Below are 18,476 nucleotides of genomic sequence, written 5' to 3'. Positions count from 1 at the left end.
GCATTTAGTTTTCCTACTTCCTGAAATCTTCAAACTTTATTTTCTATACAGGCAAAACAAGTTCTGTTGACCCACGACAAGTGTTTGGGGAAAAGAGCACACAGCAAATCCCATCTATTTTCACAGGTTTCTGGTTGCGTTTATGGAGCAAGTGATCTGTTTGCCCAGATTGTGGTCTGTTAATATTAGATTCACAGGGAAGGCGAGAGGCTGCCAATTTATGGCAGTCATGTATTTTTAATTTATGGCAAAGACACTGAGAGCACAAGAGAAGTGCTCTCTTACTGTATTATAGAAGGAAATAAGTATACCCAAATCCACCTCCAAAGTGGGATGAGCAGAATTGTTCAGAGCAGGTATGAATTATACATTGAAAAAGCCTAGTTGAATTATGATTTTTGATACAATTTTATTCTGAAGCATCTGTAAGAGTGGGATTGCTTACATGCCTGAGTAGCTGCTTTTTCCAGCTGGATATTTGTCCTTTATACAGAAGCCTGTTAAGCTTAGTTTCAATGTATTTAACAACTGGAAGAGACCAATGGCATTTATAATAATCACATTGGGTGAAATTTACCCATCACCACCAGTGACAACAGAAGACTCCCCAGTGCAGTGGAAGAGCCATGGTGCTGCATAGCATATGAGTGGGTGGGATGGCCATGAATCAGGAACCCAGGAACACTTTGCTCCCCTCTATATGGGGTGTGGCTGACCTCTGCAGCTGCTGTGCATGGCTCACCACAAAAAGAACTGGGATGGGCTGCAGGGATGGGGGCTGCTCCCTGCATTCACCATTATGCAGCCCCAGTAACCACACATCTCCACAAAGGCAAGGGTCACAGCTGCTATCAGGGCCGGCTCTGGCTTTTTTGCCGCCCCAGGCAAAAAAGCCCCCCCCCCCCCCCCCCCCGGGGGGAGGGCGGCTGGAGCCCTGGGAGGAGGGCAGTGAGCCCCGGTGGGGGTTCTGCTCTCCCCCCGGCGGCCGGGGGGAGGGCGCGGGGGAGGAGGGTGGCCGGAGCCCTGGGAGGAGGGCGGCAGCCGGGGGGGAGGGTGGCCAGAGCGCCGGGGGGAGGGCGGCGAGCCCGGCTGTGGCCCCGCTCTCCCCGGGGGCCGGAGCGCCGCACCGTCCCCCTCCAGGTGCCGCCCCAAGCACAAGCTTGGTGGGCTGGTGCCTGGAGCCGGCCCTGACTGCTATACCAGTCTATAGGTTGTTAGAGTGGTTTGCAGAACTGCCCCTACCCTAACCCTCATGTTCAGAAGTGGATTCTATTCCCAACCTCCATGATAGTCCCCAGAACAAACCTTGTTTATTTGGACTGTGAATAGAATGAAAGATTGTTGCGGGAGGTAAATTTAAGCTTTTGGGTCAAGTCCAGCCACCTTCCTGACTACAGAGGAGGTCCCCTGGCAGTGAAACTGGTGTGACTCTCCTGGGCAAGGAGGGGAAATGAATGCTGGGGTGGAGGCTTGCCCTCTATGAATGGCATAGACCTCCACTCTGCCTGAGCTTCCTTCTCAGTGGGGGTGGAGGGAGCCAGACATTCTGTTCCTGCATGGATTTTCCAGTCCTTCCTCATGTGGGGAGACACAGAAGGGCCACCAAAGTCTACTTTGGTGTGAAGCAGCTTTCATAGAGCATCTACAGCACTGCTGTCAGAGCATGAGGGAGGATTACTTCTGCCCAGCCTGACTGGTGCTGGACTCGGGATTTGGTCCTTAATATACAATTTCATGTGAATGTCACTTATATGGCATGTATTTCCACCAGTGTTAATTATAGACAGTCACTAACAACAGAATCATAAAAATCCACAGTGACAGATTTTTTTTTTTAAATGTTGTGTTGTAGCCTGTAACACAATGCAAGACCAAAGTGAAATCCATGAGGATCTGGCCCAGAAGAGCTATGGCCATACTCACCACTTGAGGATCGAGACTCATGCAAATAGCTCTATATTATTTGAGAGCTGGAAATGATGGAGCAAATCTTAATGATACTGTTCAACCTAAAGTGGACAGCTAAGAGAGGAGATCAGTTTAATGCTTCTATAGATGTTCTACATCATGGCTGGCTAACACCAAGCAAGTACTTCATGTGTGGGACTACTTCTAAGTGTCAAACGTATACTAAGACTCTCCAGTACTATGATGGTGGGGGACAATTTACACCAGCACAGAGTGAATTAGTCTGCAGCTTCCTAAAACAAGCTGTTAGCCTCAGTGGTTCACATGTTATGTTTGAGCCTGCAGCCTAACAAGACTGGCACCAACCTGAGACAAGCTGGGGGAGGGGGAAGCATGCATTGGGTCAATGCAGGGTTGCCAACCCTCCAGGATTGTCCAGGAGTCTCCAGGAATCAAAGAGTAATCTTTAATTAAAGAAAGACAGTCATGTGATGAAACCTCTAGGAATACATCCAACCAAACTTGGTAACTCTAGGTTAATGCTAGATAAATTCATTCAACAACCAAGCAAAGATTTTTTTTCAAGAAAGGAAAAGCAGTAGGATCCCACTGAGTTCTGTGACATCCCCCTGTAAGAACCTCACACTAGCAACCATTACTCCCTTGGACTTAAATTTAAATACTTGACATTCACCCAGTAGTTCAACAATATGGCAAAAATGCTACACTCTGAGAATAACAGGATGCTAACTTTCAGCTCAGTTGTTTTCTCCTGGGAGATTGGGTGCACTGCAGACAACTCTGACAACTCCTTCTACTGTACCAGCACTCGTTACAATTTGTAGTAGGGCCTGGAGGCAAGTAGCCTTTTCTAGAGGGAATGGGGGGGGGGGGAAGTGTGCTGGGGTAGTGTATTGTCTAATATTGGACACGTCCTCTGTTTGGGTACTATATCCTACACATGCCGGACAATGGACTCAATGATCTAATAGACCTTAACAGGGAAAGGACCTATTACAAATAAAGACAAAAGTGATTGTTCCAACACTAAGTAATTTAAAAACTGTTCTTATAAGGTAAATGGACCTAAGTCTTTATACAGACTTCTTACGATTCATTCCTGTCATAGTTGCGCATCAGCAGATCTAGAATGACACTAAAGTTGTAAGAGACCAGTGCCACCCAGTGTTTTATTTGTAATGAAAGATGTGCCGGGGAGCAAGCAATTTTTTTTTTTTTAAACATTCAGAACTGATGCAGCTGAGCCCTGGCACCTCTGAAGCACTGATGTGACCTCATGCACATTTTAGAATACATCACTATGAAAAACTTTCATGAATTAAAGGGGATGTGTTTTCTGGAATTCTTCTGCACAATGTGCTGGAGGGTGTGGTTTCTCAAGCGTGTTCAGCATCAGCCTACCTTCAAGAGTTCATGGACTTCAGTAGAAGCAGAACTAGCTTAACATTGAGTACATCTGAAAATCCTATCCCGGGTTTCCACTATTCTGTTAGCAAATCTCTCACTGTTTATGCACAGTCTCTACCTCTGTGTTAAATTACTAATAAAGGCAGCCTGTGTCACCTCTGAGCTCCACCCAAGCATTCACTCCAGACATTGTATCCAAATTTCAATGAAAAGCAATACCCAAGAGGAACTAGCAAGATGCATACTTAACACTCAGCAACACTGATGATCACTCAGCATTCACTCTTATCTCTGGCCCTTGCTATGTCTAATTTAGATTGCAAGCTGCTTGAGGCAGGATTCTGTCTTTGTTTTGTCTATAAAGCACTATGTTCACCTATGATGCTGATAAATGTGCCTTTGCTCTGGAGAATAAATAGTGTTTTGTTATATGCAAACCACCAAGTGCTGGCTATTGCAAGAGGAATTACTGCATTTACTGCCACAGAATGATGCAGTATAGAACATTAAAGAAGAATTATTACTGTAGTAGCTACATGAGTCAAATGACAATCTTTCCATAACTCTTTTATAAGTGTTACTTTGGTATTCAAAAGCATTTTTCATAAACAGGTTATTCAATTCCAAACTAATATGAAATGGACTTTTCTTTTTACTGCTCTCCCATTCTTTCCAGTTTCTCAATAAGATTATAAAAAGAAGCGGTGATGGTGGGTTTGGTTTTTTAGTTAGAAAAAATAAGTCTGGAGGCTCTGTTCAAAAGCATGTATTCTAGGAATGGTAATATTCATATGTGTTGCTAACTCCTGTGATTTTTATTGCGAGTCTCATGAAACCTAGTGTTTTTCTTAAAGCCCCAGCAGCTGGGCCTGTGATTACATAAGAATCACAGCTTTAATTTAAAGGAGAAGGTGAGTTTCTAGCCCTTATGGGTGTGAAGAAAAACTTGAAAACATTAACCCAAAAGACTCAAATCAGAAGACAAATGAAAAGAACTTCAGAGTGGATTTTTCCCCCCAAAAGTGTCATGGATTGGGGGAGGGGTGGAACTGACTCATGATTTTTGAATGTTTAGGATTGGAAATTAATATTTTGTCAAATTAAATTGACCGTCATTTTGTTAGTATGCTCTTGATATAGGACCTGATGGAAAGGCCATAGAAGTCAATGGAAAGACTCCTATTAACATCAAATAGTTTTGGGTTAGCCCCTAATATAGATACTAAGAAGACAAGTAATGTGATCTAAGGTATTTAACTATGGAAAGTAGACAAACTGAAAAAGATGTATTCAGGTCCAGATTAGGTTTAGGCTGGGGTTCAAAGTTGGCTCCAGAAAATGGGTCCCTTCTTATTTTAGAACCAAAGTAAGCATAGATTCAGATCAGGAGAGTCAAACCTGCCTGAAATTCTCAAAGTTTGGTATAATCTCTATCAGAATTTCTAGACTTAATTAAATCACCTTAACTCAAAGAGGAAAGAGGGATGAGATTGGCCCCTCTATTTGATATTTTCCTTTATCGAATGAGTGCAGATGTGACAAGTTAAAATCAATGCAGAAAAACAAAAAAAAACCAAACAGGTGGAAATGTTTTATTGGCAGATCAATAATTACTGTTTATTTTCAATATTGTCTCTTTAATTTATGAGAGGTGCACAGAATATTAGATAGGTGTCACAAAAACCTAGATGTGATAATAAAGAATGGAGTTCATATGGATGTTGGTCTCAAATTCAAGGACACCTAGTTACTAGTAATCTAAAATGTGGATTTTTTTACTGTATTTCACACTAACTATAGTCTGTTTAGTAGTAGGGTCTCTCAATCAGTAGAGATTCCAGAAATATGTTTCAAACATTTCATCTGTATTCTTTAGTGTTAAGAGATTTTACAGAAGGGCCTCTCACACTGGGTTAATTGGCTCTGAGGTCTTTACTAAGATCTGCCACTGACTTTGTGACTTTGGTCAAATCACTTAGGTCTGTAGCTTCCAAAAGCATCCATTACCTTTTGGTACCCAATTTAAGGTACCCAGGGCCTGATTTTCAAAAGGAACTGTTACCTCTTAACATAAACTGGGGGGTGGGAAATGCTTTAGGTGTCTCAAATTTACCACCCAAGTTTAATAGGCACTTTTGAAAATGTAGGCGTTAGTATCTCTGATCCTCAGTTTCCCCCCCCCCCCCCCCCCCATCTATATACTGGGGATAGTGATACTTCTCTACCTCACAAGGGTGCTGGGAAACTTGTTTAATTGATGTTTATGAATCCTTTTGAACTGATTAAATGGAAAGCGCTGCACAAGAATTATTCTTCAAAAAACATTTTTAAAAATCAACCCGTAGTTTTTAAGTGTTCCCTTTACTGTTACTGAGGAAATCTGGTTTGCATTAACAACTCTTCCCTATAATTCTCAGTCTGATAAAAGAATTAACAAAATTATGTTTGACATTCGTCTGTTGCCCTGTAGATACTGTATGGCTTAAATTGCACACAGCATATTAGGAACATTTTCATTTTAATGTCATCTGCACACACCCATTTCCACAGGCTAGTTGCTGCTGGAGAGCTCCATACGTTCTGGCTAGGGACATAATCCCCAGGCATACACCAACCGCTCAAGGGAGCATGTCCTGGACTCTACACAGACTGAGGTGCTGAAATACACATGGGGCAGTGGGCACCCAACAGTGGGCACGTAACTTCCCAGCTGCAACTAGCCTAACTAGAAAGGGAGAAGTGATAATTGCTATAATTTATTTTTTATCTACTAAAATAGCCAGTTTTTTCAAGTTTTACAGTAATTGAGATGCAAGCTGTTAACTGTTATGGGCCCAGTGTTCGATGGATTTGCACTTGCATGCTCCAGGGCTGCATTTGACCCAAGACGCCATTTCAGGGCCAACTAAGAGTAAATGGGCTGTAAGGGAGGAAAGCCATATCTCAACACACATCCCTGTAACTAGCCAGAAAAGATGTGTTGCGTAATCAAGTCAGTACCATGGTGAAAAGAGAAAAGATGGCTGAACTGGATCATCAGATAATGGCTAGAGAGGTGGCCAGCAGGGATTACAGATATCACTACTATCTCTCAGTTTATATATAGCAACAACAACAAATCTCATTCTGCAAATTGTGTATGCAGCTTGTCAATGTAACCATGCCTTTCCGTCACCCTCATTCTCCCTCATGCATGCCCCCAGCTTCTTAGTTACTCACTTGTTTTTGTGCCTGGTCTTAATTTAGGCCCCAGTCTTGCAAACACTTATACACGTGCTTAACTTTTAGCACCTTAGTTAAATTGACCTCAAGAAAGAAAAGGATTTCCAATATCAGGGCCTACATTAAGACAAAATATAAGTGCCTTTGAGTGAGAATACCCAGATTTAAGTATGCACTTAAGTATTAGCTAGTCCAATAGTGCTCAGATCCTGACTGAGGCTGCTGGGTGCTACTGGAATACAAATCCCCATCATTATCTAAACTGGGTAAACGAAGTGCTCAATACCTTCAACTTCTGTCGGTTTCAGTGGGAGCTGAAGAGGAGCTCAGAGCTTTACAGCCTTGGACTCACAACATGGTCCTTACTCAAAAGGAAGGGGCAGCCTGTGTTCTGAAAAGAGGCTGAGTCTCAGCAAGGAAACGTGGAGGCAGTAATAGGGTTACCATATTTCAGCAAGCAAAAAAGAGGACGGGAGGAGCCCCGCCCCTGCCCCTCCCACTTTCCCCCTCAGAACCTCCAACCCTCCCCCCGCTCCTTGTCCCCTGACTGCCCCCTCCTGAGACCCTCCCCCCATCCTAACTGGCCCCCTAGGACTCTACCCCCTACCTGTACCCTGACTGCCCCAACCCTTATCTACACCCTCACCCGCAGACAGACCCCTGGGACTCCCACGCCCCATCCAACCACTCTCCACCCCCTGACAGCCCCCCCCAGAACTCCCAACCCATCTAAACCCCTCTGCTCCCTGTCCCCTGACTGCTCCGATCCCTCTCCCCACTCCTGCCCCCTGACAGCTCCCCCCCAGAACTCCCAAACACCCCCCCCCTCTCCTTGTCCCCTGACTGCCCCCTCCTGGGACCCCTGCTCCTAACTGCCCTCCAGAACCCCACCCCCTACCTAAGCCTCCCTGTTCCTTGTCCCCTAACTGCCCCCTCCTAAGATCCCCCCCAACTGCCCCCCAGGACCCTACCCCCTACCTGTACCCTGACTGCCCAAAACCTTATCCACACCCCCACCCCCAGAAAGCCCTCCCCCTGAACTCCCGACCCCCCCCCCCCCCCCCGTCTCTTGACTGCCCCCTCCAAAACCTCTCTGCCCCTTCTCCGACCACCTGGCTCTCTTGTTGTTGGCCTTCGCCTAGTGTCTCTGTGAGCTTGCTCAGGAACAGCCGGAGCCGTTGGTCCCGGCACGCTGAGGAGCGGGGAAGGAGCTCCAGACTGCCGGAGGCGATCTGCGAATGCAGGGAGGGAGGGAGGGAGGGATTTCTGCAGCAGGGGAGGCGGAGGATGGGCTCTCTCTGGCTGTCGGAGCCCCATGCAAGTGGCACCATCCGGCCGGCTGCCCTGTTAGCCGCGCGCGCTCTGCATGGGGGGTGGGTGTGTGTGTGTGGGGGGGGTCCGGACATTTACAAATTCCCCCCGGATGCTATTTTTAGCTCAAAAAGCCGGACATGTCCGGGGGAATCCGGACGAATGGTAACCCTAGGCAGTAACATTAACCTCATAGTCAACCTATGGTAGGGTTACCATACGTCCGTATTTCCCCGGACATGTCCGGCTTTTGCATCTCTAAATAGCCGTCCGTGAGGAATTGGTAACAAGGTTAAAATGTCCGGGTTTTTTTTCTCCCTCGCCTCCCTCCCTCCCTTCCATGCAGAGTGCGGCTGCTGATTGGGCAGCTGGGCCGATTGACCCACTCCCATTGGCCTCCAGCAGCCAGAGCCCTCCCCTGCTCCCCCCCTCCCTCTGTCTGCAGCCCTGTGTAACACACAAACCGACCCACTGGGCAGCGTGTTTTGCAAACACGTGGAGCCAGAATGGTAAGGGGAGTCGGGAGGGGGGGAGCAGTCAGGGAGCGGGGGAGTTTTGTATGGGTCCCCGGCCTCCACCTGCCACCCCCCCTCCACCCCTTCCCCCGCCTGCTTGTACTGCCAGAGCCAACAGCAACTGCTGTCTGCTGCCCCCGGGTCCTAGCATCCCCCATCCACTAATGGGAAGACAGGCTGCCCTTACTCTGCCCTTCCACCCTAGCCCTGAGCCCCAACGCCCCAAACCCCTCAGCCCCAGCCCCCTAATCCTCTGCCCCAGCCCTGAGCCTCCTCCTGCATCATGAACCCCTCATCCTCAGACCCACAGCCCCCACCCCTGCATCCCCTCCTATCCCCAAACTCCCTCCCAAACCCCCTCCCCCTTCCTACACACCCCCTCCTGCCCTCAAGCTCCCTCCCAAAGCCTGCACCCCCTCCCTTTGCACTGCCTCCCACCCCCAAACTCCATCCCAGAGCCTGCACCCCTCGCCCCCTCCTGCACACCCACCCCCTGCCCCAGCCCGGAGCCTGCACCCCTCCTGCACCCTAATCCCCAGCCCAGGACCTGCACCCCAGACCTCCTCCCCCCACCCAATCTCCCTCCCAGAGCCTTAGGCAGGTGGGGGGGGGGGTGTTCTGGGCACCAACAAAATGTCTACAACCCTGCCACCCATGCGAGTGGATAAGGGTCGGGGCAGTCAGGGGACAGGTAGGGTCCTAGGGGTGGGGGGTTCTCAGCAGGGGGCAGTCAGGGGACAAGAAGCGGGGGGGATTCTGAGGGGGGCAGTCAGGGGGTAGGAAGTGGGAGGGAGTGGATGGGGACAGGGTGGTGGTGGGGGGGGCTTCCCTGCCCCCTCCCCCCCCCCCCCCCCCAGTGTCCTCTTTTTTGATTGTGGAAATATAGTAACCCTAACCTATGGCACTTGTGCCGAAGGCAGCACGCGAGCTGATTTTCAGTGGCACTCACATTGCCCGGGCCCTGGCCACCGGTCCGGGGGGCTCTGCATTTTAATTTAATCTTAAATGAAGCTTCTTAAACATTTTAAAAACCTTATTTACTTTACATACAACACTAGTTTAGTTATATATTATAGACTTATAGAAAGAGACCTTCTAAAAACATTAAAATGTATTACTGGCACGCGAAACCTTAAATTAGAGTGAATAAATGAAAACTCAGCACACCACTTCTGAAAGGTTGCCGACCCCTGCTCTAGATGAAATCCAGCCACCCTGAAAAACAGTGGTCCCCTAATAACCACCACTGCAGCACACTGTTACTTGTCCATTGTACACTGGCATATCCTCTCAAAGGGAGAGGTTGCTAGAAAGCGAGGGAAAATAAAGATGAGGGAGGAAATCTAGGCAACTTAAAAATGGGTGACATTGCTACAAATCCTGAGGGCCTGATAGGAAACTCAGACGGTCAAAAATAATTCTCCTCAGCTTCATTGAATTCCTATACACAGCAACAGGGCTGGGTGGAGCAACAGACTGCGCCTCTGAGAGGAACTGGCTGTGGAATGCCTTATCTGGCATGGCATGGCCACTGGAGAGGCATAGTTATCACTCTCCTCCTGGCCTAGGAGCTAGAACAGCTGCAGAACTAAACAGGCTACTAGAGCTTCTACTGTCCAGCAGCTGTACTGGCTATTTTCTGCTGAACTAGGCCCTAAATATTTTCAGTCAGAGGAAAGCCTGATGGGTGGGTGGGTGCACGCATCACCTACAGAGAAATGTCTGTCTGTGTATAGAAAGAAGTTTGTGTGTGTGAGATCCTAACCAGTCTTTTTGTTCTGTATATTCACAATCTCGGACCAACGTAACTTTTATCCTCTCATATTTTTATGAAGATATCAGAATTAGTCTTTCAAACCATTTTACTTCAACCTAGGTCTGAGGGATTAAGTGATCTGTAGTAGTTTGTGGTGATTAAGAAACCTATTATTTGTTTCCAACTGGCTTCTTCACAGCACACTCAATAACTTGGAAGCGTACCGAACCTTCCACTGAACAAAAGCCTCTCACAGGTGGATAAGTGTGGGAATAAGTAAAGAGACACTTGGGTGACAAGAGAGGTCAGAATTTCAGGCCTACAGAGAGTGAGGACATCAGGAAAGGGAGGAGGGCCCAGTGGTTAGGGCACTAACAAGAGACCCCAGTTCAGTTCCTTGATCTGCCACAGACTTCTTTGGGCAAGTCACCTAGTCTCTCTGTGCCCCAGTATCCCATCTGTATAATAGGTAAATACTAAATCCCCATCTACAGGGGTGTTATATGGATAACTACTATGGTAAAGGGAGGGCCACGTACGTGACAAAGCTCTGAGACGATAGGTGTTATAGGGCTGACACGGTATTTCATAGCGAACCAATTTGGAGGGGGAGGGTGAGGAAATCACCTGCATCACTAAGTCAGAATGTAAGGGTCGATCCTCTGCTGGTGTAAATCAGCAAAGCTTCAATGGAGCTACTCTTATGTACAGCCACTGAGGATCGGGCTGTGAAGTATATTGTTAAATTAGCAGTCAGCAGCAGACGTATTTAGGAAGCCGCCTGCTATTACACTGACGTGGAGGAGACACCCAGAAGCAGTATCTATAATGCTTTAAATATTTTTATTTTCTATTTTAAGAATATTGTTTTAGAAGCGTTTCTGTCCCCCTACTCCAGAGGTTCTTAACTTTTCCTTCTGAGCGCCGCCCCCACACCCCACCATGCTATAAACATTCCACAGCCCACACATGCCACAACAACTATTTTTCAGTAGATTAAAAGCCAGGCCTGGTGTTAGGGCGTAGCAACAGAGCAGTTGCCAAGAGCCACACCACAAGGGGCCCTGCAAAGCTAAGTTGCTCAGGCTTCTGGGAACTGCAGCCAATGGGAGCTGCAGTGGCAGCGCTTGTGGGCACAGGTAGTGCGTGGAGTCCCCTGCTCCCCCCAAGGGCCACAGGGACATGCCAGCCGCTTCTGGGAGCACCCTGGGGCCAGAGCAGGCAGCCTGCCTTAGCCCTGCTGCACCGCCGACCAGGAGCCGCCCGAGGTAAGCGCCTCACGGCCAGAGCCTGCACCCCAACCCCCTGCCCCAGCCCAGAGCCCCATCCTGCACCCAAACTCCCTCCCACAGCTTGCACCCCAACCCCCTGCCCCAGGTTCAGCCCGGAGTCCCCACCCACACTCCGAACCACTCGGTCCCACACCCCCTCCCGCACCCCAACCCGCTGCCCTATCCCAGTGAAAGTGAGTGAGGGTGGGAGAAAGCAAGTGACAGAGGGAGGGGGAATGGAGTGAGCAGGGTGGGGCCTCAGGGAAGGGGCAGGGCAAGGGTGTTTGGGTTTGTGTGATTAAACACCCTACTTTGGCTTCAGCCCAGGAAGGGGGGGTTTAGGCTTTGGCTTTCTGCCCTAGGCCCCAGTGAGTCTAATTTTGGCCCTGCTCTCTGCTTTATTTTGGTGGACCCCCTGAAACCTGCTCACAGCCCCACAAGGGGCCCCATACCCCTGGTTGAGAACTGCTGCCCTACCCCATTTCTCTTGTTCCATTTGGCAAACACTGACCTCGTCACACTGCCACTACTGTTTTCAAGGAATTGAAATAAAAATGACTATTTTGGCTTAAAAACCTCCACTTTATACAGCAACTCATTGTAGCAAAGCATCTGTATCTTCATGCACCAGCATAATCCCAGATGACATCATAACTCTGGGAAGAAGGGCTTGCCAGATAACTGCTTCTGATGAGCCAGCAGACAGTATAAACACACCAGGCTGGGTTGACTGGGAGGGGAGCACAGAGGAGGAGAAGCCTCTACAAAGTTCCCCTCATGCAGTTCCTCTCTGATTTTTTCTGATGGAGGAAGGATTTGCTGCTCTTCCTACCACCCCACCCTTGAAAAAAAAAAAAAAAATCACAGAAACCCATTCAAGTGTCCTTGGGGAAGCCATAGGAGGCCAGGGCTACTACCCATGCAGAGATCCCTGGTAATGCTGTAGGCCTGGCCACCAGCACCTCCTAGCACAGCTATCAGGTACTCCCCCTAGTTATAACTGCCCCTGGGGATCCCTCTCCAACCCTTTAAAGGGGACGCCCAACCACACAGGGGACCCTGCAGAAAGGATCTCACACACCTAGGCTTTATGACCATTTCCTCACAATCTTCAGAGGAGCAGCGGGAGGACACATCCCTGTCCCCAGCCCACTTTCTCTTCTTCCCCTCCCTTGTGCGGATCCTGGACCTGGTGGGCACATTCCATGGAAGTGGAGGAACAAGAGCGTGGGGGGTAGGGATATAAAGGCAGCTGAGCTCTCATCACAAAGGGGAGATGGGGGAGGGGGGAGCTGCATGTGATCTGGTAAGGGAGGGGAACCAAACACAATTTCCTCTTTTCACCCATTGTTAGACACCTTACAAAGATACTGCAGACACTACTTTTTTTAAATGGGCTGGTACACTTAAAAAGCTAGGGCCAGATTCACTGACCTTAAATCAAGTGAGTAACCGTGCTTGAGTAAAGGCTGCAGGATCTGGTCCATCAGATAATAACAGTTTTAAAGTTTAAATTTTGAGGACTAAAAATCTTAACAGAGTTTCTTTGACTTAATACTCCAAGGTCTGGACACCTAACACTAACCAGCTTTTCCTGAGATAAATCAGGAGTAACTGAGTTTATCTGACTGCTATGTATTAACTGGTGCATCCCACTAGTTACACAGGAGAACATAGGGTGCCCAGCTTCTATACTGGTATGCTTGCAATACATAAACATACAGAATACTGCAAGACTGAGACAAAGCTGTATGCACTCTGTTAACCCCCCAAAACAGTAACAAACTGAGACAGAGTGATTTCAGATGCCACCTAACACTAAGTTCTGTTTAAAACCAGTAGTCCTACATTTTCTGTACTGTACTTTAAATAGGTTTTAGAATGTTAATAAATGTTTTATTAAATCAAATGCCCTATTTTCTTGAACGTATTTTTTAAATGTTTCATATATTAGAGTTTTGGCATTATAGGAGAGGCCTAATTCCAGTCTGACAACAAAACATTTACAGAACAGTTGAATGTTGGATAATAGGACTATGATAGAGGAAACATTAAATGACTCTTATTTGTGCACTACTTGCCTGTATTTACATCAATGACATCATAGTCACGAATAGGGCCCTACCAAATTCACAGTCCATTTTGGTCAATTTCATGGTCATAGGATTTTAAAAATAATAAATTTCATGATTTCAGATATTTAAATCTGAAATTTCACAGTGTAATTGTAGGGGCCCTGACCCAAAAAGGAGTTGTGGGGGGGAGGGCCTGCAAAGTACTTGTAGGTAGGGTTGCGGTACTGCTGCCCTTACTTTTGTGTTGCTGCTGGCAGCGGTGCTGCCTTCAGAGCTGGGCAGCCACAGAGTGGTGGCTGATGGCCGGGAGCCCAGCTCTGAAGACAGAGCTGTCACCAGCAGCAGCGCAGAAGTTAAGATGGCATGGTACGGTATTGCAATGCTTACTTCTGCACTGCTGCCTGCAGAGCTGGGTCCTAAGTCAGCAGCCGCCACTGTCCAGCCACCCAGCTCTGAAAGCAGCAGCACAGAAGTAAGGGTGACACGGTATGATATTGCCACCCTTATTTCTGCACGGCTGCTGGTGGGGCGCTGCCTTCAGAGCTGGGCACCTGGCCAACAGCTGCCACTCTCCGGCTACCCAGCTCTGAAGGCAGGGCAGAAGTAAGGGTGGCAATACCATCAAACCCCACCCCCCTAAAATAACCTTGCAACAACCCTGCAACTCCCTTTTGGGTCAGGACTGGTCTGTATAGTATAGGTTAAAGCCACACAAAAGACCAGATTTCACAGTCTGTGAGGCATTTTTCATGGCCATGAATTTGGTAGGGCCCTAGTCATGAAACATGACTTTCTGGTTTAAAAACAAACCAACCAACCAAACATCCTTCAGATATAGATATGACTTTTGCCTAGCTGGAAATGAGGCCAGTTCAAATACTTATTTCTGTTGCCTCTGCTAGTAGGAATTTTGCAATTCATTTCATGCCCATTTAAAGCATATTATATATAACTGGGTGAATAAGAACATAAGAATGGTCATACTGGGTCAGACCAAAGGTCCATCCACCCAGTATCCTGTCTCCCGACAGTAGCCAATGCCAGGTGCCCCAGAGGGAGTGAACCTAACAGGCAATGATCAAGTGATCTCTCTCCTGACATCCATCTTCACCCTCTGACAAACAGAGGCTAGGGACACCATTCCTTACCCATCCTGGCTAATAGCCATTAATGGACTTAACTAGATAAATTCATGGAGGTTCTCTTTTAAACCCTGTTATAGTCCTAGCCTTCACAACCTCCTCAGGCAAGGAGTTCCACAGGTTGACTGTGCGCTGTGTGAAGAAGAATTTCCTTTTATTTGTTTTAAACCTGCTGCCCATTACTTTGCTTGTTTACTTTGAATGTTGTTTACTTTGCTTAAGATGGATGTCTGTCTGAAACATAGACTCTAGTTCAAACACTAGTTGTTGGGCTATATATAGAAATCACAGGATGAAGTCTATGGTCTGTACTATGCAGATCAGACTAGATTATCTTAACAGGGAAAAAAAAACCTTACATATATTTGAATGAAAAACCACAGTCGTCATGTCCCTTACGGTTGGGAATTTTGGACCATTTAAAAAAGAAATTTGGCCTCAATCCTGCAGTATGCAGAGTGCCTCCTTGTGAGAGGCTCAAGACATTGCAATGTCAACCTTTATGAATTATTTTGTTTAGATAAGCCCCCCAAGCAGCTCCATGTCATTTAACTTGTAACAGTTTCTTCGTCTGCAGATTTGGAGAAAGTAGGTGTTTTTAATGTAAACTCAATAGTTATTGAAATCTTTTCTTGACATCTTAACAGATGCCACAAATATCAATACAATAATACCAGGGATCCCCTGCACTTCAAGCAGGTTTTGTTTGCTGTAAGCAGTTTTAAAATCTAAAGATGGACAAAGCATCTTTCACCATAGGATTTGTATTTGGAGGCTTGCTAGCACAAATTATTCAGTTTGTGCTGTTTGGGCACCAAATAATTACAAATGGAGGTAGCGGAGAGTGAGAACACTTAAAATGAGGCAGTCTTTTTTATAAATTGCAAAAAACTTTTAGTTATTTAAATTTTCCTAATTAAGCATGATCAAGAGAGACTGCAATAATCTGGGTTTCTGTCAGATGAGGTGTGCTTGAAAAGGAAGAGAAACAGATCTCACACTGCATAAAGCCATTCAGAATATTAATCAAAAGAGGGTTTCAAATCTAGACAGGCTACAAAAGTCATTGCAATTGTTTGGACTCAGAATGATGATTTCAGGAATTCAAGTGACGTGTTGCAATCCTGTAACAAACCGAACCAGACAAAATGCCTTCCCATAATATTAGATGATGCCATTAGCCACCAATCAGAACCCTACAGTCATGTACTTCAGTCACCAATAAGGGACTAGACAGAGAACTCAAGAGGACCTGGCCATTTAAAACTAAAAATAAAGTCTATCACAGCTGACTGGAATAAGAGTTTGATTAATTATTTTTTTTAAACCCAACATCCTGTTTTTATCATTGGTTTTAAAAACATGGCAACACATGGAACTTGATGGAAGCAGGTGATTATTACAAATCAGTGTAGCGAGACAGTCCAACATAAACAAACACCCCTGAATTAATCAATGTGTACACAACCATGAAAATAACTAAGCTTTGGAAAACACTTCAGGCTGGAATAATAAAAAACCTCCAGGTGTTGGATTAGCGTTTTGGCTGGATCTGAAAGTACTCACCTGTCCTGCAGTGTCATACAGCCCCAGCAGATACTGCTTCCCCCCAACCGTAACAGTGACTGTAAAAGAGGAAAAAATAAAGATGTCGCTAATCATGTTGCTAAGGGGCATACAAAGCAACCTTCTGACACAAAGGCAGAAAAGTGTTTTCAGTTATACAAACAAACTCAACATTAAAAAAAAAAGAGGTCTAAAAAAAAGCTAGTACAAGAACACATCTGCAATGCACTTGGAGATGCAGAAAGAATGGGTTTAATATTTATGTCGTTTCATGTCAAGCACCCAGAGCCAGTGGCAGTCCTGTTTAAAACCTTTCCAGGCACTTTTTAATTTTTTGGTCTTGTTCAGACATTTCTATGCGCCGGCACCGCCCCCCAGCAGTTAAAGCATACTGGGCCAGGCTCCTTTGTATGTACTTTCATCTGGAGGATCCTTTCCAAGGGGAGATGGAAGTGGGCAGGCAGGCAGGACCGGCACAGAAGGGTTAAAACCAGACTCTGTGAAGAAGGTCAAGGCAGGAGGCTCAGTGTTGGAAAATGGCAAAGTTCCGCTAAAGTTCTTCTGTTGCAGAGGAGAAGCCTCTTACTCAGCACTTCTAAGCCCCCACGTTTACTACCGATCCCGAGCGCCCCTCACCTGCATAGTGGTCAAACACGGTGGGCACATACTCCTCTGGAAACGCGTCGTTGGCGTAGCTCATCAGCAGGCAAGTTTTGCCCACGGCCCCGTCCCCCACCACCACGCATTTCAGCATGACCGTCCCGGTCCCATTGGCCATGGTTCGGGGCCAGTCGTCATTGTCAAGGGTTCAGCTGAGCTCCGAAGGGCGATTCCGCATCTTCGCCGCCCCCGGCTGCGGGTCGCTTAGCAGGCGCCGCAGCTCGCCGGAGATGGCATTTCTCCCCCGGGCAGGGCCAAATTTGGCTCGGAGGGATTTTCCTTCCTCTCGCCCCTGCCAGCTGAGCGCGATGACACAATGGATCATAAGACTTGCAGCTCTGAGAAAACAGGAACTTTGAGCAGGAAAACCAGTACAAAGCACGGCACTTTTCTCCTCTAGCCCAGGCGGCCACCCAGGTGCGAGCTCGCCCCCAGGCTGCAAGGACAAACGCCCCCGAGAGAGGGGCCAGGACAGAGCTCCCCAAAGCAAGTGTTCGGCCACTTTCCTTCCCGCCCCCTCCCCCAACTTGTCCCGGCTTCAGCCACCACTTCGGAAACCCTGCAATCTCAGACTAGCTTGATTCGGAGGGGAAAGGAGGAGCGAAGCCAAATTGCTAAAGAGCAACTCAGGGCTCCTCTCCAAAGAGCCAGCAGCTCTTAGAAACGTTCAGGGCTTTGCAAGTGCGCCCAGGGCTTCCTTCTGGAAAGGAAAAGAAAAAGGGGAATCCCTTCCTCCAATAAAACCATCGTCACATGCCCGCTGATTTGGGAGCTGATCGTCTCGTAGATGAGCTGTCTGTCTGAAAGAGGGAGTTTTAAACTAGATGGATTAGCCAGATGGATAGAGATGATGATGTACATACATATACATGCACCTATATCAAACAAGCACATTAAAACTTCATCTCTATAGAACATGAGATTATAATGTCTCATTTTCTCTCTTTCCCGCCACACACACACACAGAAAGCAAAATCCTTCATCCTTTATCCGAAAGGGGTAGATTTTGAAAAATTACTTTCGTATTGAGAGAGCCTCCTTCCCAGTGAGTGTGTTTTTGACAGGTTAGAAATTAACACCAATTAATTTTCCTGTTGTGAAGAGTTGTTGGGATCTTTTCTCCCTTCCCTCCACAAAATGAAAACTTATCCTCTATGGATAAGAAGAAAACTTTTAAAAACAAAATGGTGTCAGGTTGAAATGGGGCTGACCTGCGAACACCACTGTGAAAAGAATCAGTCAGAAAAGGAATGTTTTTTTCAGCACTGGATATATATTAGAGATGTCCTCGAACAGAAGCAAATCTGTTCTTGGGTCTGAATTTCATGACTGCGTCATGTGCATACATTCGGGACATGTGTATATGTCTGAGTCATGAAATTCAGTCCTAAATACAGATTTGCCTCTGTATGAACCCATCTCTAATATATATCCAGTGCTGAAGAAACCAGGCCTTTCATAGCTATTAAATTAAACCACAATAATCCATATATCCAAACAACCACACATGTTGGGTCTTCAAACAACAAGCAATGCCATCCAAGCTAGGGGGTGCTGCTAACTTTGCCTCAAGTTTTAAACCATCATTGAGAAGTCTGGATGCAGTGCTGAGCTGCCAAGT

The 18,476-nt window shown here is 46.8% G+C and overlaps 1 protein-coding gene across 2 annotated transcripts in view; it reads right to left on the bottom strand.

Moving 5' to 3' along the window:
* RHOQ (ras homolog family member Q) overlaps nt 1-17,537 on the bottom strand; it is a 36,687-nt gene extending 19,150 nt beyond the window's left edge. Inside the window, exons 1-2 of one of the 2 annotated variants that reach the window (XM_005296123.5) lie at nt 16,831-17,537; nt 16,195-16,253 (exon numbers count right to left, since the gene is read on the bottom strand). In XM_005296123.5, coding sequence (XP_005296180.1) covers nt 16,195-16,253; nt 16,831-16,972 — 201 coding nt within the window. In that variant the 5' untranslated portion in view covers nt 16,973-17,537. The remainder of the gene's footprint in view (nt 1-16,194; nt 16,254-16,830) is intronic. The other variant, XM_005296124.5, reaches the window with a different exon arrangement.
* Between the last annotated feature and the right edge of the window lie 939 nt (nt 17,538-18,476).

This window comes from Chrysemys picta, chromosome 3, assembly GCF_011386835.1.
Source record: "Chrysemys picta bellii isolate R12L10 chromosome 3, ASM1138683v2, whole genome shotgun sequence".
Taxonomy (NCBI): domain Eukaryota; kingdom Metazoa; phylum Chordata; order Testudines; family Emydidae; genus Chrysemys; species Chrysemys picta.
This window is presented reverse-complemented; position numbering and strand designations above follow the sequence as displayed.